The 25629-nt window shown below is 38.4% G+C and overlaps 1 protein-coding gene across 2 annotated transcripts in view; it reads right to left on the reverse strand.

Moving 5' to 3' along the window:
* The window catches only part of TOP6BL (TOP6B like initiator of meiotic double strand breaks), a 96563-nt gene that overhangs the window by 10649 nt on the left and 60285 nt on the right, over positions 1-25629 (reverse strand). Inside the window, exons 8-13 of one of the 2 annotated variants that reach the window (XM_078433717.2) lie at positions 24461-24653; positions 15026-15176; positions 13010-13156; positions 8758-8879; positions 7502-7612; positions 5701-5799 (exon numbers count right to left, since the gene is read on the reverse strand). In XM_078433717.2, coding sequence (XP_078289843.2) covers positions 5701-5799; positions 7502-7612; positions 8758-8879; positions 13010-13156; positions 15026-15176; positions 24461-24653 — 823 coding nt within the window. Of the gene's footprint in view, positions 1-5700; positions 5800-7501; positions 7613-8757; positions 8880-13009; positions 13157-15025; positions 15177-24460; positions 24657-25629 lie in introns of both variants that reach the window. The other variant, XM_078433716.2, reaches the window with a different exon arrangement.

Below are 25629 nucleotides of genomic sequence, written 5' to 3' on the forward strand. Positions count from 1 at the left end.
CCAGGTGCCCCTCTAGATATCTGTCATTGATTTTACTTTAATCCTATTGTAATCAAAAGCATACTTTGTATAACTTGAATCCTCTAAGTTTATTGAGATGTATTTAATGGCTCAAAATATGGCCTATCTTGTTAAATGTCCCTTTTGCACTTGAAAAGAATATTCTGCTGTGGTTGGGCAAAGTGTTTTATAAATATCAAGTCAAGTTAATTCATAGTGTTATTTAAGACTTTGTCTACTTGTTCTATCAATTATTGAGAGAAGTATGTTGAAATATCCAAATAAAATTGTGGATTTGTCTATTTCACCTTACAGTTCTATCAGTTTTGCTTCATTTATTTTAAAGTTCTCAAGTTTATCAAGTTTCATGAATGTTTGGGGCTATTATCTTCATTATGTTGTACTCACTGTATTGTATTCATCATTATGAAATGACTCTCTTTATCCCTAGTAATGTTCTTTGCTCTGAAATCTACTTTATAGTCTCTCTTTTTTTTTCTTTTTGAGAGACAGAGACAGAGACCATGTACACGTGCAGGGGAAGGGCAGAGGGGGAGGGACAGAGAATTTTAAGCAGGCTCCATGCTAAGTGCAGAACCCAAAGCAGGGCTTGATCTCACAATGGTGAAATCATTACCTGAACTGAAATCAAGAGGTGGACACTTAACCAACTGAGCCACCCAGGCACCCGTTATAGCCTCTTCAGTGCTTTTTTATTTTTTTAAGATTTTATTTTCAAGTAATCTCTACACCCAACATGGGGCTCAAACTTACAACCCTGAGATCAAGAGTCATATGCTCTATCAACTGAGCTAGCCAGGTGCCCCTCTTCGGTGCTCTCACTAGTGTAAGCACAGTACATTTTTTCCCATACTTTTATACTTTTACTCTATTTCTGTCTTTATATTTAAAGTGGGATTCTTGTAGGCAGTATACAGTTGGCTCTTGCTTTATTAAATCTAACAATCTCTGCCTTTTAATGTAAATAGTTGTAAAGGCCACTTATATTTAATATAATTGATATGGCAGAGTTTAAATATATCATTTTGCTAATTGTTGTCTATTTGTCTCATCTGTACTTTGTTCTTTTTCCTTCTTTTCCCTCTTTTTCTGCCCTCTTTTAGATTAAACATTTTTAAAAATATTAGAGAAGTTTTAAGTTCATAGCAAAACTGGGCAAAAGGTACATAGATTTCTCATATGCCCTCTGCCCCTACATATGTATAGCCTCTCCCATTATCAACATCCCCCATCAGAGCTGTACATTTGTTACAAGTGTTAAACCTACACTGACACATTGTTATCATCAAAGTCCATAGTTTACACTAGGGTTTACTCTTAGTGTTGTACATTCTATGGTTTTGGACAGATGTAAAATGACATGTATCCACCATTACAGAAACATACAGAACAGTTTCCCTGCCCTAAAAATCCTCTGTGCTTTGCATATTAATTCCTCCCTTTTCATCTAACCTCTGGAAACCACTGATCTTTTTACTGTCTCCATAGTTTTGCCTTTTCAAGAATGTCATATACTTGGAATCATAGTTTGCAGCATTTTCATATTGACTTCTTTTATTTAAATATGTATTTAAGCTTCCTCCATGTGTTTTCATGGCTTGATAGCTCATTTTTTCTTAGTACAAAATAATATCCCATTGTCTGGATGTGCCACAATTTATTTATCCATTTACCTGCTTAAGAATATCTTGGTTGCTTCCAAGTTTTGGCAATTAAGACATCCTTGCCAGTATTTGGTGTTGTCAATGTTCTGGATTTTGGCCATTCTAATAGGTGTGTAGTAGTATCTCATTGTTTTAATTTGCATTTCCCTGATTATATATGATGTGGAGCATTTTTTCATATGCTTATTTGCCATCTTATGTATTCTTTGGTGAGGTGTCTGTTAAAGTCTTTGGCTGCTTTATTTTTATTGTTGAATTTCAAGAGTTCTTTGCATATTTTGGGGGTTCCTGGGTGGCTCAGTCGGTTAAGCGTCTGACTCTCGATTTCAGCTCAGGTCACGACCTCATGATTCACGAGATTGAGCCCTGCGTCAGTGCTGTCAGCATAGAGCTTGCTTGGGATTCTCTCTCTCCCTCTCTCTCTGCCCTTCCCCCATTTGTTCCCCCTCTCTCCCTCAAAATAAACTTAAAAAAAAAATTCTTTGTATTTTTTGGGTAATAGTCCTTTAACTAGTGTGTCTTTTACAATTATTTTCTCCCAGTCTGTGGCCTGTCTTCTCATTCTCTTGAGGGTTGAATATTTTTTATGACTCCATTGTATCTCCTTTTTTGGATCAATAGCTGTAAATCCTTATATTATTTTGATGGCTCTTTTCATCTTCAACTTACCAGTCTACCTTCACGTAATATTATACTATTCCACATACAGTATAAGTCCTTAAAACAGTATATTTCCATCTCTCTCCTCCAGGTTTTTGTGCTGTTATTGTTATACGTTTTACTTCACCATAGGTTATAAACCTCACAACATATTATTGCTATTTTTGCTTTAAAAAGTTAATTATGTTTTAAAGAGATTTAAGTAATAAGAAAAAAAAAATTTTTATATTTATCCATGTAGTTGCCTAGATTCAGGTTTCCAGCTGGTTATCACTTTTTCTCTGCTTGAAGGATTTCTTTTACATTTCTCAACTGCTGATAATGAATTCTTTCAACTCTTGTATGTCAGAAAAATTCCTTTTTCATCTTTTTTGAAAGATATTTTTGTTGGGAGTGCCTGGGTGGCTCAGTCAGTTAAGCGTCCAACTCTCAATTTCAGCTCAGGTCGTGATCTCACGGTTTGTGAGTTTGAGCCTGCTTAGGATTCTCTCTCTCCCTTTCTCTTTGCCCCTCCCTTGCTCATGTGTGCACGCACATGCTCTCTCTCACTCTCTCTCTCAAAAATAAATAAATACATTTGGAGAAAAAAGGTATCTTTGTTAGGTAAATAATTCTAGGTTGAAGGTTTTTTCTTCAGTACTATCAATAAAGACATTGCTCCATTTTCTTCTATCTTATACTTTTTCTGATGAGAAATTTTCTGTAATCCTTATCTTTGTTTCCTTGTACATAAGCTTTCCTCACCCTTGTTTGCTTTTAAGATTTTCTCTTTACCATTGGTTTTAACCAATTTAATTTTGATGTGTCTTGGTGTAGTTTTCTTTGTTTCATGGGCTTGGGGTTTCTTAAGATTCTTAGATCTGTTGGGTTTATAGAATCCATCAAATTTGGAAAATTTTCAGCCACTATTCCTGAAGGAATAATAATAATAATAATAATAATAATAATAATAATAATAATATATTTTCTGCCTGTTTCTTCTTCAGATTCCTCAATTACACACATAATAGGCTACCTGAAGTTGTCCCATAACTCACAGGTGCTCGATGCTCTATTACTATTATCATCATCATCATCATCAATATTATTTTACAACTGTGTTTCATTTCAGATAGTTTCTACTGCTATGTGTTTTTAAGTGTCAATGTTCCATTCATACTATTCAGTGTAATTTCCATCTCAGAGACATCATAGTTTTCATCTTTACAGTTCATTTGAGTCTTTTTTAATACCTTCCACATCTCTACTTAGTATGTTCAGTCTTTCCTCTAGCTTCCTGAACATACAGAATATAGTTACGATAATAACTCTTTTAATGTCTTTGTCTACTAATTTTATCCTCTGTGTCAGTTCTGGATCGGTTTTCATTAAATGATTGATCATTTGATGGAGTTTCCTCTTCATTGTGGGTTGTATATTCCTGCTTCTTAGCATGCCTGTTAATTCTGATTGGATGCAGGGCACTGTGAATATTACTTTGGTGGGTGCTGGATATTTTTAATACTCTTGTAAAAATTCTTGACCTTTGTTCTGTGATGCTATTGAATTACTTGAAAACAACTTGATCCCTTTAGATCTTGCTTCTGCTTTTAAGCTTTGTTAGGCAGGACCGGAGGAGAGTTTATTAAGCAGAGGTGTAATTTTTCTCCATTCCCAAGGCAAGACTCTTAGTATTCTACCTGATGCTCCATAAATTATAAAGCTTTCCTCTGTGGTTGATGGAAATATGCACTATCTCTAGCCCTGTGTAAGCTCTGCATATTGCCCCCTCTTATCCGTCTGGATGGTTCTTTACCTGCATAGTTTCTTCACAAGAATGAGCTGATTAGCACTATTCTGAATACTATTCTGAATACTGAATACTGCAGATTCCCAGAATTCTCTCTCTGTGCAACTCTCTCTTTTCTGGTACTCTGCCCTGAAAACTTTAGCTGTCTTGGCATCCCGGGACTCTCCACTTCATCTGTTCAACTTAGGGAGACTACTAGGCTTTGCCTGGATGTCTTCTCCCTGTTCAATGGCCTCTGTACTTTCTCTAGGCAGTATGCTAGGGTAATCATAGGGCTCACTTCATTTGTTTTCCATTTCTCAGGAATGATTATCCTATTCATTGATGCCCAGTGTCTTGAGAAACATTGTTATATATATCGTGTGTAGATTTTTGTTATTTCACACAGAAGAATAAATCTGGTTCCTATTACTCCATCTTGGCCAGAAGCCACTGTATAACATCACCCCTAATCTCCTTCATTTACTTATATTATACTTTAGCTCCAGAAAAGTCAATCCTACTGACTGGAGCCAAGAAGGCCAGAAAAGTGTGCTTTACTTGGAACACCACTAAAAATTACCTAGAATCTGGAGATATACAGAATTTCCTAAGTTTGACTTCTTTTCACTCATTAGAGGAGTCTGTCACAAAACAAGATGAAGCCTTCTGATCTCGAGGGTGGAGACACTAACTAATGCAATTCTCTATCTCCAGCACCCAGAAAGGTGAATAGATAAAAGTATGGCTTTGATCACATCACCATTGTAAGAGTAAATATGTGCCAAGCACTTTATGTACATTATTTTATTCAAACCTCACAACAATAATTTTAGGTATGCGTCATTCCTGTTTTACTGATAAAACTAAGGCTTAGAAAGATTAAATAGCTTCCACAATATGACACAACTAGTTAGTGGCGGAAATAAAATCTGAGCAACATCTAACCATGCTCTTGACCTCTGTGTAATACTACGTTCTATTAAAGTTTTCCTAAACCACAGACTTCCTTGCTGAAAGGCCAACCTCAGAATATGCAATCTAAAGTACTTGTACCTGGGGCGCCTGGGTGGCTCAGTCAGTTAAGTGTCTGACTTCAGCTCAGGTCATGATCTCGTGGTTTGTGACTTTGAGCCCAGAATTGGGCTCTGTGCTGACAGCTCAGAGCCTGGACCCTGCTTCAGATTCTATGTCTCCCTCTCTCTGTCCCTCCCCTGCTTGTGCTCTTTCTCTCAAAAATAAATAGACATTAAAAAAAATAAAAAATTTAGGGGCGCCTGGGTGGCTCAGTCGGTTAAGCATCTGACTTTGGCTCAGGTCATGGTCTCCCAGTTTGTGAGTTCAAGCCCCGTGTTGGGACCTGTGCTGACAGCTCCGAGCCTGGAGCCTGCTTTAGGTTCTGTGTCTGCCTCTCTCTCTCTCTGCTCCTCTCCTACTCATGTTCTGTCTCTCAAAAATAAATACATGTTAAAAAAATTTTTTTAATAAATAAAAAATTTAAAGTACTTGCACCTACCCACCCTGTATTAGGGTTCACATATATCAATATGGAAGATTTCCACTAAAGTACTGATTATTTATACTTACCTGCTTCACCTCACATGAGCAGTGGGGAAGAAATCGGTGCTGGGTGATCTCATGAAATGATTTATGCAGTTTAGTCCCAAACTCTTGAGTGTCAGCTGCCTAAAATGGGCCAGAGAGAGAATGTGCTGAATTCCAGTACTGGAAACCAAAAGGAAGGTACCTACAGGATATAGGAAGAGGAGGAGACAAATTGGAAGGCAAACCATGTTTGTGTTAAGAGTTTCCTTAATTCCAATGAACACAGAAGAAGTAGAGAGAAGGCCTGTGAAACTGGCATGAGACAAGTAGCTGTGGCTTCTGTGTCTTCCAATTTCTGTTACCTAAGCAAGATCTTTCAAACAAGGCCTTTGTTCTCTTATCTCTATAGGAGGTACACATCCCAGAGATCCATCTGTTCATAAAAGGATTATGTAAATTGCTCTCCTCCAGAACAAGTTCCAAGACAGCATAGGTTCCACTGTATTCAAATAAGGCTGAAATAAGAAACTTTCCTCGGGTAAGTCTTTTAGGGAAGAAAGGAACAAGATGATAGTTAGCATCCATAAGCAATGGGTAATAACCTCTACTTTTTAGTATAGAATTGTAGGATATTAGAGTTAAAGGGGACAAGAGCAACCACCTAACACAACACACTAATTTTATAGACAAGAATACTGAAATCTAAAAAGGAGAAGTGATCCACTGAAGATCTCACAGCTAGTCAGTACAAAAGTTAGGACTGACTTTAGAATTGCCAACATAGTGTTCTTTTCATTACCCTGTGCTATCCACATGACCCAGATAGTTGAAGCTGTAAGATGCACTAGATTATAAAGGTGTTATACTCTTAGACCTAGTAACTCCATGTATAGAAATTTATTCTAAGAAATAATTCAAAAGAAGCAAGATATCACATAGAGGTATTAACTGAAATACTATTTATATTAGCAAAAAGAATACAAGCAACCTAAATGTCTATCATTAGGGGAATGGTTTATTAAATCAGATTAAATCAATGTAGTAGAATTGGGTAACTGATACAAATTTTAAGACAGCTGAAATGAGGAAATGTCAAATTATATATGAATATAGAATATGTTGGTTACAACTATACAATATAGCTTATATGAGATAATATGCAAAAATTGTAATTACACTGATACATATTATTAGTTATTTTTTAATTTGAATACATTATTCTATTTTTTCAAGATAAAGTACAAAAAATAAAATAGACACAGAATGAATGTGTCACCCCACGGATAATACCAACTGGTCAGCACAGAATTCTAAAAGGAAGGAAACTAACATTTATCCAGAACCTACCATATCCTATATATTTAGCCCTTACGCTCATAACAACCCTGTGAGGTACTATTATTTTTTCCAATTTATAGATGAAGCTCAGAGGCCTGAGTCCACATAGCCAGTTCTGAATTGAACTCAGGCCTCTAATTTCAACTGTTACACTATTCCATACTGCCAAATAAGGCTACTCAGTTATTTCCAATGTTTTCTGTAACCACGAGGTAACAAACATTCTTCATTAAGGAACTTGGAATCACTGATCTAGTCTTAGCTCTAACTGTAGCTAGCTATGTGACCTAAAGGAAGTGGAAATTTTAAATAACTTATTTTCTCATTTATAAAATAGTACACTATCCATTCAACAAATGTTTTTTAAAACACCACAAGCCTGATACCATATAGGATCACAAGAGGCTAAAATGAAATGCTTCTAAAAGCTCTGTGCATATTACTAAGATAGGTGGTAGAATATTGTTAAAAACCTGGCACTTTTAAGTGGCTCCAGTCTACTAACTTGAAGGGCCTGGAAGCAGATCTTTCGGAAGCTACTGCTGGTGCTTCCAGTCACGATACTCATGATGGAATTCACAGCCACTGAGAGTGAGGCCTGCAATTTCTGATGATCCTAAGGAACATAACAAGTAAGGGGAGATGGCAGTTTAAAATAATCCCAAGCTGCTGGTTCAGAGAATCCCCAAGGAATCAAAGATTTCAGTAAGGGCAGGATTTCAACAATTCTTCCCCCACCCCCCCATCAACAATACTTACTGAGATCATGTCATATAAAGGACACTGAGGTACTGAAACAATATACTCCCCTTTTACAGAGATGACTTACTGACACAGACACATTCAGAAAAGATAACCAACCCATAAGACACTAGGCAATAAAACAGATGCACATAGTATTTAAAAACAAAAAGCTTTAAACTTTGCTCTTAGTGTGGTTGGTTTTTTCCCCTGAGAAGGGGACCATATGAAGAAATATGTTACCACAAGTACACAGGATGGAGGAAATCAGAAAGTCAGATAAGAGAAAGTGATGTTATAAAGCATTGGGAAATGGGGGGAGAATATAAGATTTAGTGAAGCAATAGCTCCAGAAGTATGTGTGTGAAGGGAAGATAGTAAGGAACAGGTGCATTATCAGTCATTTTTCTCTATTATTTTGTCCCTATTTACTCAAATTCACCTACTAGTAGGTAGGACTAGTAGTAGAATTGTAGTATTATGGAAGTACTACTGCAAGATGGTTACAATGACATATCCTAAGTTAAAGCCTGAGTTCCTAGACTACAGGCAGTGTAAGGATCAGCCAAGGAAAAGGAAAGAGGAAGAGGGCATTAAGCGAGGAAGGCTCTCCAGGTCTGTCATATCCTCTAGTTTTTTTCTTTTTTTCTTTTTAAAGATTTCTTGGGGTGCCTGTGTGGCTCAGTTGGTTAAGTGTCCGACTTTGGCTCAGGTCATGATCTCACTGTTCGTGGCTTTGAGCCCACATTAGACTCTGAGCTGTCAGCACTGCTTCTGAGCTGGAGCCTGCTTCAGACACAAGCAGGGGAGGGGTAGAGAGACAGTGGGAGAGAGAGACAGAGAGGATCTGAAGAGGGCTCTGTGCTGACAGCATCAAGCCCGATGGGGCTGGAACTCATGAACTGCGAGATCATGACCCAAGCCAAAGTCGGACGCTCAACTGACTGAGCCACCCAGGTGCTCCTCTAGTTCTTTGTCTTAGAGAAAGTAGGAGAAAAGGAGTTATGAATTTCTTATTACCTTGGCAGCCTGGTGATACTGTTCCAAGGCCTGGTCCACAGTCACCTGGATGGAATCTTGCACTACACTGTGGCTCTCCGTGAGGATGGCACTGAGATGAACGGTGAGCAAAGTATGGGCTCCTAAGGGGAGTGAGAATGGCTACTTTAAGACTGATGTTCATGTGCTGTGAGTCAGGGTGGGCATGAGAAAGAGGCTCTTAGAAGAAGAGGCCACTTCTGCCTATCTACAAATAACTACTTTTTTAGTCCCCCACTGCCCCCAAAAATCCCAGCAACTTACAAACCCACCCAGTTCCACTTACAAATGAAAGAAAGCTTCAAAAATTAATGCGAAGCTTGACATTATTTTTGAAGAAACAAGTGAGGGTTCCTATTTGATTAATATTAGAAACAGAAATATATATCACATCACTACAATGATACTTGTGACTCTGAAAGAACAGGAGAATGAGGAAGAGGAAAGCCTCCTGGAAAGTTGTATCTACCCTACTCATCTCCTGTTTGAGCATCACTGCCGTGGTGAGCCACTGCTACTGTCAGGGTCTTAATCCTCTCAGATATGCTGTGGTATAGAAAAAGTACTTTATTTCTGATAAAGTAACCACAGGCACCACTGCACAGCAGAATAGCTAACAGGTAAGAGTGACAGGCAAAATATGTCATCCAGCAGTAGGCTCGCATTGATGACTCAGAGGCAACAGACACAGGAAGACAAATTCACTTCACACCTGAGGAAACCTTTCCTTTTCAGTGTTTTTCTACTCTACCCTGAAAAGTCTGTTCAAAGGTACTATGGTGAAGCAGCCAACGGCTGGCTGGCTTTTCTCAGGGCTGCATTAAAAATGCAAACCAGAAAGTACATTTTCTACCACAAGGCACAAAGATGCCTTCCCAGAAAGGAATGTAATATGTGATCTGCTCAAAAAGGGTCCAAAATTGGAGTTAGGAGAACATAGATTCTAGAGTGAATTCTACCACTAACTAATGGTGACCAAGTCACTTGACTGTTCTCACTTCAAAACTAAAATTGGCTTTATAACACCCGCTCTCACAGGCATGTTGTGCAGATAAACTAGGATAATATATATGAAGTGTTCTAAAATGTACATTGCAATATTCAAAGGGAAAATATTGCTATTGCTATGATGATATCATATGGATTGTTTTCTATAGTTTGGTCCTAAGAATAGCCTCAAGAAATCAGTTAGACCCCTTTGAAAGCAGACATTTAATTAAAAAGCTACAAGTTTGTTCTCCTAAAACTGCTGATACCACCAGATGCCTTTAACGCTGTAGCAAAATAATGAGTTAATCATAGAAAAGTTACCATGACAAGGTGGGCAGGAGGCCAGTGATTTTTTTTTAAGACACATGGAAACAGACTGTAGTTCTGCACAATCTGTTTCCTAAAAGTAGCTCTACAGAAAGCTTTCAAGGATATGAAAAAGAATAAGGGAGAAAGAAGATAAAATTACTATATCTCTATCCATATATCTGTATCTACCTACCTTCACAGTACATCTTTTTTCAAAGGCTAGTCCTAAACCACCAGATATGTCAGGAAATTTAAAAAGATACTATGTTTACTAATGCAGTGATGAGTTTCTATTTAATTCAGTATTGTCACTACCTGAGATGCTGCAGGCCTTCAGAGTCAAGATAAGCAGACATGTATAAACTATCACAGTACTTACTACAAGAATGATAGAAAACACTGGTTTTAAGGAATCTGAGTTCTTCAGGTATGGGAGGATTCAGGAATAATAGGATTCAGAACATGGTATCACACTTTACATCATCCTAGGGAAGACTGAATGTGGTACTCCCTCTAGAAGACCTCAAAAAAATCAGGGGGGCACCTGGGTGGCTCAGTCAGTTGAGCGTCTGATTTCAGCTCAGGTCATGATCTCGTGGTTTGTGAGTTCAAGCCCCACATCAAACTCGCTGCTGTCAGCCCACCAGCACAGAGCCTGCTTCTGATCCTCTGTCCTCTTCTCTCTGCCCCTCCTCTGCTTGCACTCTCCCAAACACACACACACACACACACACACACACACACACACACACACACACACGGAAAAAAAACAACAACAAAACAACCTCACTAGAAGATAGTAGATCTTAAGTCTTCAGAGGGTCTTGAGACTTGAAAGGGCCTTTTAGCCCCTAGTCTACCAATCTCATGTTAAATATATGAAAAGAGAGGATCAGCTGATTTATGAGACTTGCTTCTGAAAAACCACTGAGGAATTTGATTTGGCAGAAGTAAAGTTAGAACCAGCTCTCTAGGGGCGCCTGGGTGACTCAGTTGGTTAAAGCATCTGACTCTTGATTTTGGCTCAGGTCATGATCTCACAGTTTGTGAGTTTGAGCCCCACATCAGGCTCTGCGCTGACAGCATGGAGCCTGCTTGGGATTCTCTCTCTCCCTCTCTCTTTGCCCCTCCCCTGATCACTCACTCTCTCAAAAACTAAATGAACAACAACAACAACAACAACAACACCAGCTCTCTTGATTCTACCTGAAGTCCTTTCCCCTATACTAAGCTCTTCTCTTATCAGCCTCTGTCCATATGAGTGTGAGCCAGGTAACAACCCTACGCAACCTCATTCTGTCTTCACTGCTGGAAGCCTCATTAGTTTGGGTCTCTTCTATGCTCCCATTCCAGGGCCTTAATGAACAGAACACCAGGGGCATCAGACAAAAACAGCTCCTCAAATAAAGAGTTGCAAGGCAGAGCCCAGGAAGATAGTGCTTCTCTCCTCAACAATATATAGATAGTGAAGAAAGCCAGGAGATGCATGGAGGGCAGGCAGCAGGAAGAATCCCACAACTGACAATAGTTTGTTCAAAAAATAGTTGGCACCAATCAGCATGAGCTCTTCTGATCTGGGGATATAAGTTGTGTCATTTCTCTCATGACTCAGTGGGAGCAGGGCCACACCAAACAAGCACTGGAATGGCTCAGAGTAGAGTCCCAAGAAAAAACACTGGCTCACAGAGAAAGAATACAGAAACATACTGGGAGCATCAAAAGGGAGGCTTATGAGCCTTTCCCCACATATTTATAAGCTCCACTTCTTGCTACTTCCCTCAAAGTTTAGAAGGGCATTGAGAAACACGTAAATTTATCCCTCAGGGTTTATTGGATTAAAACACATAAGCTAACTCCTGCTCATATTCAGTGTTTTTCAAACTTTACTAAATTTAAAAGTTACCTGAGAATATTTTTAAGAATGCAGATTCTTGAGCCATTCCATATTTTTATATTATAACAAAACAATGAATTGATTCTTGGCTCAGGAAGAAACACATTTTCAAATACTCCAGGTGATTCTGATGCATGTTTCATGGACCACCAAACAGAAACTTTCTGATAACAGGTTATCATCAATTTGTTAGATACTAAAGGCTCCCCCTTGTATGCCTGAACGAGGACAATTTCTCCCTTCCCAGAGGTCTATGTGACAATGACATAAAGTTATTCATACCAATATGCTTCCCACACCTTATGTTGTAGTTGAGATACTGTGTCAAGGCCAAGCAAGGCCGGTAACATTTCTTGATTCCACCTGGAAAGGCAATAATGTGGTGGACAGTTCTCAGGCCTAAGCTTTAAAAACATACTGGTATCAGAGCACTGCCTCAGTCCAAGGAAATCATAATCCCTGGGGGTAAAGTTTGGGCATTTTTAGAAGCTCCCCAGGTAATATATCATGGAGCTAAGGTTGAGAACCACTCATCTAAGGTAATAGCCTCTTTTTTTTTTTTAATTTGTTTTTTTAATGTTTATTTATTTTGAGAGAGAGAGAGATAGAGCGCGAGCAGGGGAGGAGCAGAGAGAGAGGGAGACACAGAATCTGAAACAGGCTCCAGGCTCTGAGCTGTCAGCACAGAGCCCGATGCGGGGCTCGAACTCACGGACCGTGAGATCATGACCTGAGCTGAAGTCAGACACTTAACCAACCAAGCCACCCAGGCGCCCCAATAGCCTTTTTTTAAAGAGCATTATAGAAAGTATCTGCTGATTTCTGAACATTCTGGGAATGTCATCATTTAAGTGAGGTTTCATTTTAAGATACAGATCTTTTCTACACAGCATATAATCTGTTTAACCCATTTAAGATTTTTTATTAAAATTCATTATTCTACAGAAATATATGTAATTATATATGTAATTCAGATAAAGTCTCCCTTTCTTTACTCTCTTAACATTTAATCACACCCATACTGGCAGCCCCTATACCTACTCCAGAGTTCTGTTTGCTGGACTGGAAATCCGCTGTGGAAATCCACAAAGAGAAAAAGCAGCAGAGTCTGTCCCTGGGAGTCCATATTCTGAGATTGATCCCCCTCACTGGATTCCACCTGATAGCTCACATCTGGAAGCACCAAATCTAGAGGACAAGATATTATACAGTATTCTAAGATAAGTAAGGCCCTCAGAATGCTAAGTGAATAAAGAACCTATACCTCAAACAAAGAATGATCTAAGATCTAAAATCAAACACTCCCTTTTCCTCCTGAACCTGTTTCTCTATCCACATGATGGAAGCAAATATAGTGACTCATAGAAGGAACATCAAAGTAACAACTGAGTGTGCAAAATGTAAACCAAGCAGCATGCTGTAGAATTTATTGGGAAACACTAATACGATACACTTATTCATTCTTTATACAACTTTCTAAGGTAGGTATCACTAGTAAGAGGCAGACGTCAGAGTCAAACCCGAGTAATGATAACAATTAATTTGTATTAAGTGTTTACTACACGCTTTGTATTTTGTTAAATTCTTCACATGAACTATCTAAATATTTAGACTTCACAACAACACTAAGACATAGGACCTATTCTTACGCCATTTTACAGATAAGAAGTACAAATAGGTTAAATACATTGCCCACCATGAGACAGCAAGTGGTGGATCTGTTTTAGACTGACTCCAAAATCTGTGTTCTGAACCACATCACTATATTATATTTATACTCCCAAGTAATCTGATGCCCTACCGTCACTTTCTAGCACCTGGATCCTTTAAAACACAATCATGATAGTCCTAAATTCCATCCAGATCCATTCAGAGAAATACCTCCGTGTATTTCCACATCCTGGTTCTGTCCCTTAGAGTAATGATGGAGGAAGATGAGGAGATATTTTCTACATTATTCATCTCCAAAGTTAACTGAGCAAGTTCAGGCATCAAAAATCGGGAAAAAAAAAAAAAAACTAACAAAGCATGAAAATAAAAATGAAAGACAAAAGGAGATATGGAGAGCCCGAGAGATTCAAAAATTGTAATGGCATGACATCCCCTAGTTAAGACCAAGCATTCTTTCTTCACAAAACCATTCATCTCCAGAGACCCCGTCCAAGGACAGGCTTCTTTCATCCCACCCTCTGGAATAACTACCTATTCAAGAAAAAAAACCCTTACTCTGAAGCTTACTTCCTAGAGAAGACTCTGTCATTCCCCTAGAAATACTCCGTTCCAGGAGGCTCCAGTCTCCTCATGCCATCACAGCTCTAGAATACCTATTCCCCACTGGCTACCTTCCTCAGGATCCAGGTGACCAGACTACCGTCTAAATTTCAAAGAATTCTAGCTAATAACAGTCAAGTTCAACATTGTAAAGCTCCTAGATATCACCTCATGTTTGCATATTCCTACTTCCCAGTTTTATTTTTTGATCCAGTTATTAGGTGTCCAACTCAGTGTAATTCATCCAAAGCTAATGTGGTCAGGCTCTGCATAAATCTTATAGCTAGTTTCTTATTTGATTACTATATAGTTTGTACTCCTGCCTTGCATTTATATGGTAATATTTTCTAAGTAATTTTATGTGCATTTTCTCATTTCATTAGGAAACATTTCTCTTCCACAATAGTTCAAAGATGTTATTAATCTTTTACTATCCTTTCTAAAACAGATTAAGGTATAAGAGAAACCCTCTGAACAAGTCCTTAGAAAATGAAGGCTCAATGACTACCTCAGAGGACCAGGAAGAGAGGAGCCAGTAGAGGAAGTGAGAGAAAAACCAGCATTAACATGTAATGCCAAAACAGGCTCTAATGGAGCTTTGCCTGTTGACCTGTTGTTTGCTGCACTTCACGTGGATTCTCAGCCAGACCCCTAACAGCACCACCCAACCTAAGCCATCAGATCACTGGGTCCTGTTTTTTATGTACACCTGCTATTTATATTTACTTGCATTTATATAATATTCTCCAGGTTTCTTTATCCCTGTGCAAAGAGAGGGAGATATACCTCTATCCAAACTGAGATCCAAATTGGGCACCAGACACAAGTGGTATTTCTTCCAGTCAATGAAGAAAGAGGTATCTTCGAAGACAGTAGTAGTTGGCTGCTTCTGACTTGGCAATATCAGAGGCAGGCCTGACGGTCCATATAGAAATATGTATAGTCGCTAAAGAAAACTGCCAAATTTTAGGGTTTTTTTTAAATGACAATATATTCATTTGCATAAAACAAACATAATACTGACCTGGTTCACACTCTCAGAAATAAACTATGGTGCTAGCTAATTATATATTAAGCCTTTTCACATTGAATACAGGTGTGAGGCACCACAGACAGATCCACTAGAATCCCTAGAAATTTATTCTGAGTTCAGTAAGTGTGTGCTACAGGTATAGTATTAGACAATTAGTTTATTTCTTCATCTTGCTCATTCCATCATACGTTTGAGTGGTACTACAGGCTAAACACTATAGTAAGTTCAGAGGACACAAAGATGAATATTTTTATTAAGATTTATTAATATTAATAATAAATAAAATTAATATTTATTTATAATAAATAAAATTAATATTAGTTTATTAATATTTATTAAGATTTAATACCTACCTTCAAGTTATCATATTTATAGTACTGGAGACACACATAAAAAACAGTAAACTGTAATACAGTGTGATACATGCTACAAATATATACAAAGATATATCTTTCAGTAAGTACTTGAGTATATTCAGATTAAGAAGGAAACTCCTTACTTTCTCTAACCCTATTTTCTAACCAAGACAAAGGGGACAGGCCCCTGAAATGGTTTCCTTCTCTTTTTTTTTAATGTTTATTTATTTTTGAGACAGAGAGTGAGCAGGGGAGGAGCAGAGAGAGAGGGAGACACAGAATGAGAAGCAGGCTCCAGGCTCTGTGCTGTCAGCACAGAGCCCGGCGTGGGGCTCAAACTCACAGACTGTGAGATCATGACCTGAACCGAAGTTGGACGCCTAACCTACTGAGACACCCAGGTTCCCCGGTTTTCTTCTCTTGATTTTACTCCCACTCTCACTCTTTTAAACCCAAGGTTTCTCCACCTAAGCACTATTGGCACTTTGGGCCAGATAATTCTTTGTTGTAGGGGCTGTCCTGTGCACTGTAGGACGTTTAGCAGTATCCCTGGCCTCTACCCACTAGATGCCAGTGGCACCCTCCCCCTGAGTCATGACAGTCAAAAATGTCTCCAGACATTCCCAAATGTCCTCTGAGGGCAAAATTACCCAGTTAAGAACTAATACTTAACACTTTTTGTTCCCTGAACCAAGGCTGAAGAAACCAGGAATATATTTTCCTTAATCTTTTTTGTTTTCATCCTCTTGTGAAAAGGGTAAACACGAGGCATTAAGTATGAAGATTAAAATCCTCACCCAGTAGGCACTGGGGCATTATGAAAAGTCACAGCAGAACAAAGTGAGACAGTGCCCATAAATGAAGTCTCTATCCCAAATCCAAGAAGACATTAAAACGGGAGCTAAGGCCAACACATCCACTGTTCAGAGCCAGGCTAGCTTTGAGGTGCTACAAACTCAGTGAGTGGAGTGTCCGAAGAGTCAAAGTGTGTGACTTTTGATGGGCTGTTTAAACTATTTACATTTAATATACATACTGCTATGGTTGGGTTTTAAGTCTACAATCTTGTTATGTGTTTGGCATTTTCTCCTTACATTGTTTCCTTTTTTTTTTTTTCTTTTTCCTCTTTTCTATTTTTGGATTCTACTTTGGACTGGTGTTTTTTATAATTCCATTTTATCACTTAAAAAAAAATTTTTAATGTTTATTTAATTTTGAAGAAGAGACAGAGTGTAATGGGGGAGAGGCAGACAGAGAGGGAGACACAGAATCTGAAGCAGGCTCCAGGCTCTGAGCAGTCAGCACAGAGCCTGACACAGGGCTTGAACCCAGGAGCCGTGAGACCATGACCTGAACCGAAGTCGGATGCTTAACTGAGCCACCCAGGCACCACCCACTTTTTTTGATTTATTAGTTATAATTCTTTGTTGAAGCAACTTAGGGATTGCTTTAGGCTTTATAGTATACAACTTTAATTTATTACGGTCTACCTTTTAAGTGATATTATAACAGTTGCACATACATATAGTATAAGAATCTGGGAATAATATACTTCCATTTCTCCTCTCTTGGCCTTTGTGCTATTCTCACACATTTTACTTCCACATATAATATACTCTGATGGCATTTTTTGCTTTCAAAAGTCAATTATCTTTTATTAAAAACTTTTTTTAATGTTTGTTTATTTTGAGAGAGAGTATGTGTGCATGCATGTGCAAACGGGGAAGGGGCAGAGAGAGGGAGAGAATCCCAAGTAGGCTCTGTGCTATCAGCGCAGACAGAGCCTGACGTGGGACTCCATGTCACAAATCATGAGATCGTGACCTGAGCCGATATCAAGAGTCAGATGCTTAACGGACTGGGCCACCCAGGCACCCCATAAAAAGTCAATTATTTTTTAAAGAGATTTTTTAAATGGGGAAAAAATCTTTTATATCTATCCAGATAGTTATGATTTCCAGGGCTCTTCTTTATTTGTGTAGACCCAGAATTCCATCTGATAGCATTTTTCTTCTGACTGAAGGATTTCCTTTCACATTTCTTATAATATAGATTGCTGGTGAAGTCTTTTGTATGTCTGATAAATTCTTTATTTTGCTTCCATTTTTGAAATATATTTTCTCCTAGTATAGAATCCAGATTAAGGGATTTTTTTCCCCTTTATTATTTTAAAAATGTTGCTTCACTTTCTTGTAGCTTACAGTTCCCAATGAGAAATCTGCAGTAATTTGCATCTTTGTTCCTCACTATGTAAACGTGTCTTTCTACCTCTAGTCGCTTTTAAGATTCTTTATCACTGATTTTAATCAATGATTATGTTGTATCTTGGTATGATTTGATTCATGTTTCTTATGTTTCAAGTTTGCTGATCTTGGCTCTGCAGGTTCATACTTTTCATCAAATTTGGAAATTTGGGGGGGCATTATTTCCTCAAATATTTTATCTGCCCTCCCTCCCTGCAGGAATTGAATTACATGTCCCTGAATTAGGTCACCTGAAGTTATCCCACAGTTCACAGAAACTTTATTCATTTTTTTTAGTCCCTTGTTTCATTTTAGTTTCTATTGCTATGTATTCAAGTTCACTTATCTATTTCTCTGCAATGTGTAAATCTGTCACTAATCTCATCTAGTGTATCTTCACCCTAAAAATTTTAATTTCTATCTCTAGACGTTCAATTTAGGTTTTCACATCTTTTGTGTCTTTAGTTAATATGTTCAATTTTTTCCCTTTCACTTCCTGAATATATGGGATACAGTTATACCTTTGTTTTAAAGTTTATTTCGAGAGAGAGAGATAGAGTGTGGGAGGGGCAGAGAGAGAGAGAAAATATCCCACACAGGCTCCACACTGATAGTGCAGAGCCTGATGTGGCTTGAACTCACGAACTATGAGATCATGACCTGAGCTGAAACCGAGAGTCAGATGTTTAACGGACTGAGCCACCCAGGTACCTCCAGTTATACCTGTCTTAATGTCCTTGTTTACTAATCCTATTACCTATGCCATTTCTGGGCAGTTCTGATTTTTTATTATGGGTCCTATTTTCCTGCTTGTTTGCATACCAAGTAATTTTTTATTGGATGCCCAGCATTGTGAAGTTTACCTCACTGAATGCAGGATACTTTTGTATTCCTGTAAATATTCTTGTACTTTTTTTCTGGGACACTATAAAGTTACTTGGGAACAGTTTGAGCCTTTTGGGTCTTACTCTTAAGCTTTGTTAGGTGGGACCAGGGAACCCTATAGGCTAAAGCTAACTTCTCCACTATATTCAGGCAAATCCTTCTTAGGACTCTACCTGATGCTTTATGTTTTCCATCCTGCCTGGCAGGAACAAAAACTATTTCCAGCTCTGTGTGCACTCCAGGGATTCTCCTCTATCTGGAGCTCTCTCTGTGTATTTTATCTCCTCTTTGGCACTCTTTTCTGTAAGTTCTAGCTTCCCTGGACCTCCCTAACTCTGAACTTCGTCTTCTCAACTCAGATCCACCAGACTCTAGTTGGGTATACCCTCCTGGTGAACTTCTCTAGGTAGTACGGTGGTGCAATACAGGGTTTATTTGTTTCTCCTCTCTCTAGAACCACTGTCCTATACTCTCTGTTGTTTAATATAATTTTTTAAATTGTTCAAGGTAGGAGGTTGGATCCAGTCCCTGTTATTTGTTCATGGCTGGAAGTGGAATTTCTGAAATTCTCTGACAGAATCTCATGGCCTTTGATAGTTTCTTTGCTTTCTGGCTCAACAAGATACCCATGCTCATCTTGTACATTTCTCCTTTAGGCCTGGAATCAGCCATTCCTCCTTTTTAGTGAGCAATGACATTTAGAGAACACATTCTGGATACTAGGACTGCTCATTGCTCCTCAGTTTGTTTTTTGTTTTTAGCAGATAGAGCTAAAAAATATATAATTTCAAAAGTCAGAAAAGTTGGGCATACACACTGATATTTTCAATTCCACTTTAAGATTACTTTCAGGGGCACCTGGGTGGCTCAGTTGGTTAAGCATCTGACTCTTGGTTTTGGCTCAGGTCATGATCTCATGTTACATGAGTTCAAGCCCTGCGCTGGCCTCTGCACTGACATCATGGAGACTGCTTGGGATTCTCTCTCTCTCTTTGCCTCTCCTCTGCTCATGCTCTCTCTCAAAATAAATAAATGAACATTTTTTTAAAAAAAGATTACTTTCAAAATTTTTTTTATTTCAAAATAAAAATATTCTATTCCTTTGAATTTATACTCCCACATCTGCTATATTATGCTAAAATTTTTGGTTCTTAACAATTTAACATAATTACTTGTTTTATAACAAGTATGCATGCAAGAATTTCAGTATGGTAATACCAATGTTATTAACAAGAATCAAGACCACTAAATGAATTTCAAGAGCACTTTTCAGTTCATTTCATCCTTAGAGTATATACCAAGAATGTATGTCAAAACACTATGTTCTAAAGTCAGTTGAATTAATTCTTCTTACTATATGAATTATGACCTTTATATGGGTAGGTTATCTTTTAAAAAAATTTTTTTTAATGTTTATTTGTGAGAGAGAGAGACAGACAAACAGAGTGTGAGCAGGGGAGGGGCAGAGAGAGAGGGAGACACAGAATCTGAAGCAGGCTCCAGGCTCTGAGCTGTCAGCACAGAGCCCGACACGGGGCTCAAGCTCACAAACCATGAAATCATGACCTGAGCCAAAGTCAGATGCTTAACAGACTGAGCCACCCAGGTGCCCTGGTTATCTTTTTTTTTTAAAAGTTTATTTATTTTGAGAAAGAGAGCACGTGCGTGCACATGGGGGAGGGACAGAGAGAGAGAGAGAGAGAGAGAGAGAGAGAGAATCCCAAGCAGGCTCTGCACTGTCAGTGCAGAGCCCAACTCTGGGCTCGAACTCATGAACTGCAAGATCATGACCTGAGGCAAAACCAAGAGTTGGATGCTTAACCAATGGAGCCACCCAGATGCCCCAACATTATCTTTTATCTTGAGAAATATTGTTACTGGGTATGGAATTCTAGGTTGGTAGTTTTTAAATTTCCAGACATTAACACTATTATACTACTACCTCATGTTGGTATAAGGAAGTCAGCTGTCAATTTGTTTCTCTTTTGAAGAAAATCCATCTTCCTTAGCTGATTTTTTCCTTGTTTTTGATTTCCTAGAGGTATGCATATCTTTTTGTTTATCCTGCTTGATTGCTGAGCTCTGAAACTGTTTTAGTTGCTTAGCCATTGATTCTTCAACGACTGTTTTTGCCCCATTTTCTCCCTTCTCCTTTGGGACATGAATTAAATGTACATTAAATGTTCTGTTTCCTCTCACTGTTAACCTCTCTTCTGTATTTTCTATCCTTTTGTCTTTCTTTGCTTTATTTTACTAGTTTTTGCTATCCTTATCTTTTACTTCACAAATTCACTTATGCTGTGTCTAATCTGTTAAATCTGCCTATTTAATTTCAATGTTGGTTATTGTATTTTTTGGTTCTACAGTTTCTGTTTGGTTGTTTTAAAAATTATGTCACATTTTATAGTTTTCAGTTCCCTGGCAAAATTTTTAAGCTTGGCCTTCAATTTCATAAATATAATAAGCATAATTCTTTATTTTTAAAATCAATATCTGATGTTACCAATATCTGAAGTCCCAGTGGGTACTCCTGTTGCTTTTGTTTTTGCTAGCTCTTATTCATGTTGCCTTGTCCACTCTTTTACGTGTGGTTTGTGTGTGTGTGTGTCAGAGAGAGAGAGACAGAGATGGAGAGAGAGAGAGAGAAATGTACACATGAGCTGGACATTTTGAGAAAGTATTTGTTAAAATATTTGAAGCACAGATGTGGTGATCTTCCTCTAGAAAATAATCTTTGTTTGCTTCTGTAAGACATCTGGGAGAATTAGATATCTAGAATCATCTTAATCCAATTTTAAAGTTTAAGATTTTCTAGCCTTCCCAGATGACCCAAAAAATATATGCAGTTCATGTGAAGGATGGTTTATTTCAGGTTCATCTTACTCCTTAAAGTGTAACCTTTTAGTTATCTCTGCCCAAAACAAGAGGTGTTTTTAACAGCACCCCCCCAGCGCAGTAAGCCCTAAACTCTTTGGCCTTCTTGACCTACATTGATTCAGAAGTGCATCTTAGCCTCTCAGCTGCTTGCTATAATTTGCAAATGACCTCACAGCAAAAGCAGCCCCCAATGTTGAGCTCAGGCTTTCTGTAATTCCTGTCTCTATTGTGATCGCCCAGAAACTCCTCCCTATTTACTAGCTCTTAGAATCTTTTATGTCTTAATATTTCATCCAACATTTGTCTTCAATGGGAGGATTGGTCTAAATTACCTAGTTTGCCATTTTCAGAAACTGAAATCCTATCAGTTTTCTTTATCTTCACTAAAACATCACCTCCCTAGAATCTTCGCTTACTATAACATTTAAAATAACTTTCCTGTCATTATCTCTTTACCTGCTTTATTTTATCTTTAACTGTACTTATCACTACTGACATCTATTTATTAAAATGTCCTATTAAATGTAAACTTCAAGAGGATAGAAAAATTTGCCTTTTTCCCTCTGGAGAATGGGATGTGGAGGAGGAGAAACTTTTTTATTTTACTTTATACTCTTCTATATGCCCTAGATATTAAGAAAAAGCATGTTTTAAAATCCAAAAGTCCATGCATAGTCTTTATCACCATCCTGCTCCTTCCTCCTCCCTAAAGATATTTTCAGCTGACATTTATCATACCATGACCTTGGCCTTCTTCTGGTCTTATTCTTTATATTCTATTAGAACTTCATTTTACTTGTACAGCTTCAATTATATAACAATAACACCTAACATTTATTGAACACTTTTATGTGTCAGGAAATATGCTGGAAGCTTCATATAGATTATTATATATAATTAATACTAAAACAAACTAACCCCAAAACAACAACAACAACAACAAAACCTTTGCAAGGGAAAACAAATAAATCTATGAAGTGTTATTTTTATTAATTTATTTTTAAATTTAATTTTTTAACATTTATTTATTTTTGAGAGAGAGAGAGAGAGGCAGAGCATGAGCAGAGGAGGGGCAGAGAGAGAGGGAGACACAGAATCCAAAGCAGGCTCTAGGCCCTGACCTGTCAGCCCAGAGCCCAATGCGGAGCTCAAACCCACAAACCATGAGATCATGACCTGAGCTGAAGTTGGATGCTTAACTGTCTGAGCCATCCAGGTGCCCCTATTTTTTTTTTTTTTTTTAAATTTTAGAGAAAGAGCATGCATGAGCGAGGGAGAAGGGCAGAGGGAGAGAAAGAGAGAACCTTAAGCAGACTCCACACTCCACATGGAGCCCAACGCAGGGCTGGATCCCATGACCTGGAATAATGACCTGAGCTGAAATCAGGAGTTTGCTGCTCAATCAACTGAGCCACCCAGGTGCCCCTATTATCTCCATTTTAAAGGGGAGGAAATAAAGCCTTAGGCTGGTTGAGTAAACTACATGAAGTCACAGCCAATTAGTGGTGAATCTAGTATTTACACTCTTGTTCCATGCTCTAACCACAGCACTATACTTTACTTTCCGATGGAGAAAATGCTAAGGCTCTAAAATTTATCTCTAAATTGGCCACTTCCAAATTCCAGACCAAAATTTCTATATAGCTATACTTGCCATTTTCAAGGGATGTCCTACAGGAACTACAAACTTAGCATGTTTAAAGCTAAGCTAAGTCTTTACCTTCCAAATCTGCTGCTTATGATTTGTATCTTATTGATAGTATCATTATTCTGTCAGCCATCTATTGAAATGGTTTTTTTTGGCAGGGGGAGAAATGGCGCAAGCGAACAAGGGACAAACAGAGAGAGAATCCCAGGGCGGCAAGGGGGGTGGCAGGCGTGAGACAGAGAGAGAAGCAAGGCTCACCCGAAGTGGGGCTCATGTTTACCCAGGGCTCAAGCTCACCTGACATGGGGCTCGACCTAACAAACCATGAGATCATGACCTGAGCCAAAGTCAGATGCTTAATGACTGAGCCACCCAGGGGCCCTATGGAAATGTTTTTAAACAGCTGAGATTTAAACATATCACACAGCACACAACTTACCCACTTAAAGTGTATAAATGGGTTATAGTATATTCAAAGAGTTGTGCAACCATCACCACCATCAATTTTAGGACATTTTTACCATCCTCCCCCCACCAAATCCCTATCTATCTACTTCCTGTCTCTATAGATTTGCCTATTCTGGATATAGAAATATTAACATCAATTTTGGCCATTCCCTGCCCCTAATCTCTCCCTACCCCCACAATGAATTGCTTGCCTCATTATACTGATTCCTTCAAGTGATAAGTCTCTCTTTTCCATGCTCATCACATTTTTAATTCAGGCGAGCATTATCTCTTGCCCAGTTCACTTATTCACTTAGTCATTACTGACTTATCTCTCCTACCCATCCTGTACAATGCTGCTTGAGATGCCTAAAACATTCAATGGTTTCCTGCTATACAGAGAATGAAGTTCACAATCCTAAGTGTGATACAAAAGAGCCACCATGTCCACCATTTTCCAGCCTCATCTCTCCTGCTTGCACCATTCCATGCTTCAGCCATATTGGATTATATGAAAAGAATGTGGCACATATGTCACATTTTATAGTTTTCAGTATTTTGGGAAAATTTCTCAAGACTGGATTTCACATTGGATTTTTGTTTTTATACAAATTATACTGGCTTCTAGATACAGAGTTTATATGCTAAAGGCTTTTCTAGAATTGGGATATAAAAATTCATTTTTCAAAACAAAGTTGAAAATTTTGATGGAGTTTATCATCAAAAGGATATGGAAACTGAAGAAACTCTATTCAGCTGGTTGGAAAAGACCTTTGGGCAGGGACACAGAGCAGCAGCTGGAGTGAGTATCAGTTCTCCCAACGAGCCCATGCCAGCCACGTCATCGGGGATGAAAAGCATTACTGGATGTCCTAGCACAGGATGGATTCGGCTGCAGAGTAATTGAGCTGCACCAAATTTTGGTCTACTGTCAAAAAACAGGTAAGATAAATTTAGACTTTTTCTTTCTTAAGAAATTATTTTCTTTTTTATTTTTTTCCTTTTCTTCTTTTTTTTTTAAAAGTAGGTTCTATGATGGCATGCTTGGCTGGCTCAGTGGAACATGTGACTCTTGATCCCAGGGTTGTGAGTTTGAGCCCCACACTGGGTGTAGAGGTTACTTAAAATAAAATCTTTAAAAATAAATAAAATAGGCTCCACACCCAACATGGGGGGCTTGACCTCAGGACCCCAAGGTTAAGAGTCACATGCTCTACTGGCAGAGCCAGCCAGGTGCCCCTTAAGAAATTATTTTCGGGGCATTCAAAAGTCTTTGGATATCTCTAGCATATACATAATCATATAATCTACCATATTAGTTTTACTGGAATAAGTAACTTGTGTCTCACTCAGGGAATCACAAGCAATAGAAAGAGCAGACAAACTGGAATTTCAGGAATGATATCATGGCTACTGTTTCTGCTGCCACTATGCAGTTTAAAATTTTTTTTAATGTTTATTTATTTTTGAGGGAGAGAGAGTGAGCGGGTGATGGGGGGAGAGAAGGAGACACAGAATCTGAAGCAGGCTCCAGGCTGCCAGCACAGAACCCGACACAGGGCTTGAACCCACAAACCATATCATGACCTGAGCCAAAGTCAGACATTTAACCAACTGAGCCCCCCAGGCATCCCTGCCACTAGGCAGTTTTATATTCACTAATGTATATTTCCTCCACTGAAATTAGTCTACAGTTCTGAGCAGAAGTTTCCAAGATCAAAGATTAGCATGGTGAGGGTAGGGGTGAAGGGGTCCCTGAATCACAACAGCCTAAAACTAGCCCTGTGTTACTTAGATCTGCTCTCACACATGCTACACCTTCCCCTGAAGGAGTCCGAGGTTACTGTTTGATAGGAGTAATGAGAAAAAATTAGGGCATCTTTCTCTCCTAAAAGAATCTA

This window comes from Panthera onca, chromosome D1 (genome assembly GCF_046562875.1).
Source record: "Panthera onca isolate mPanOnc1 chromosome D1, mPanOnc1 haplotype 2, whole genome shotgun sequence".
Lineage (NCBI taxonomy): Eukaryota > Metazoa > Chordata > Mammalia > Carnivora > Felidae > Panthera > Panthera onca.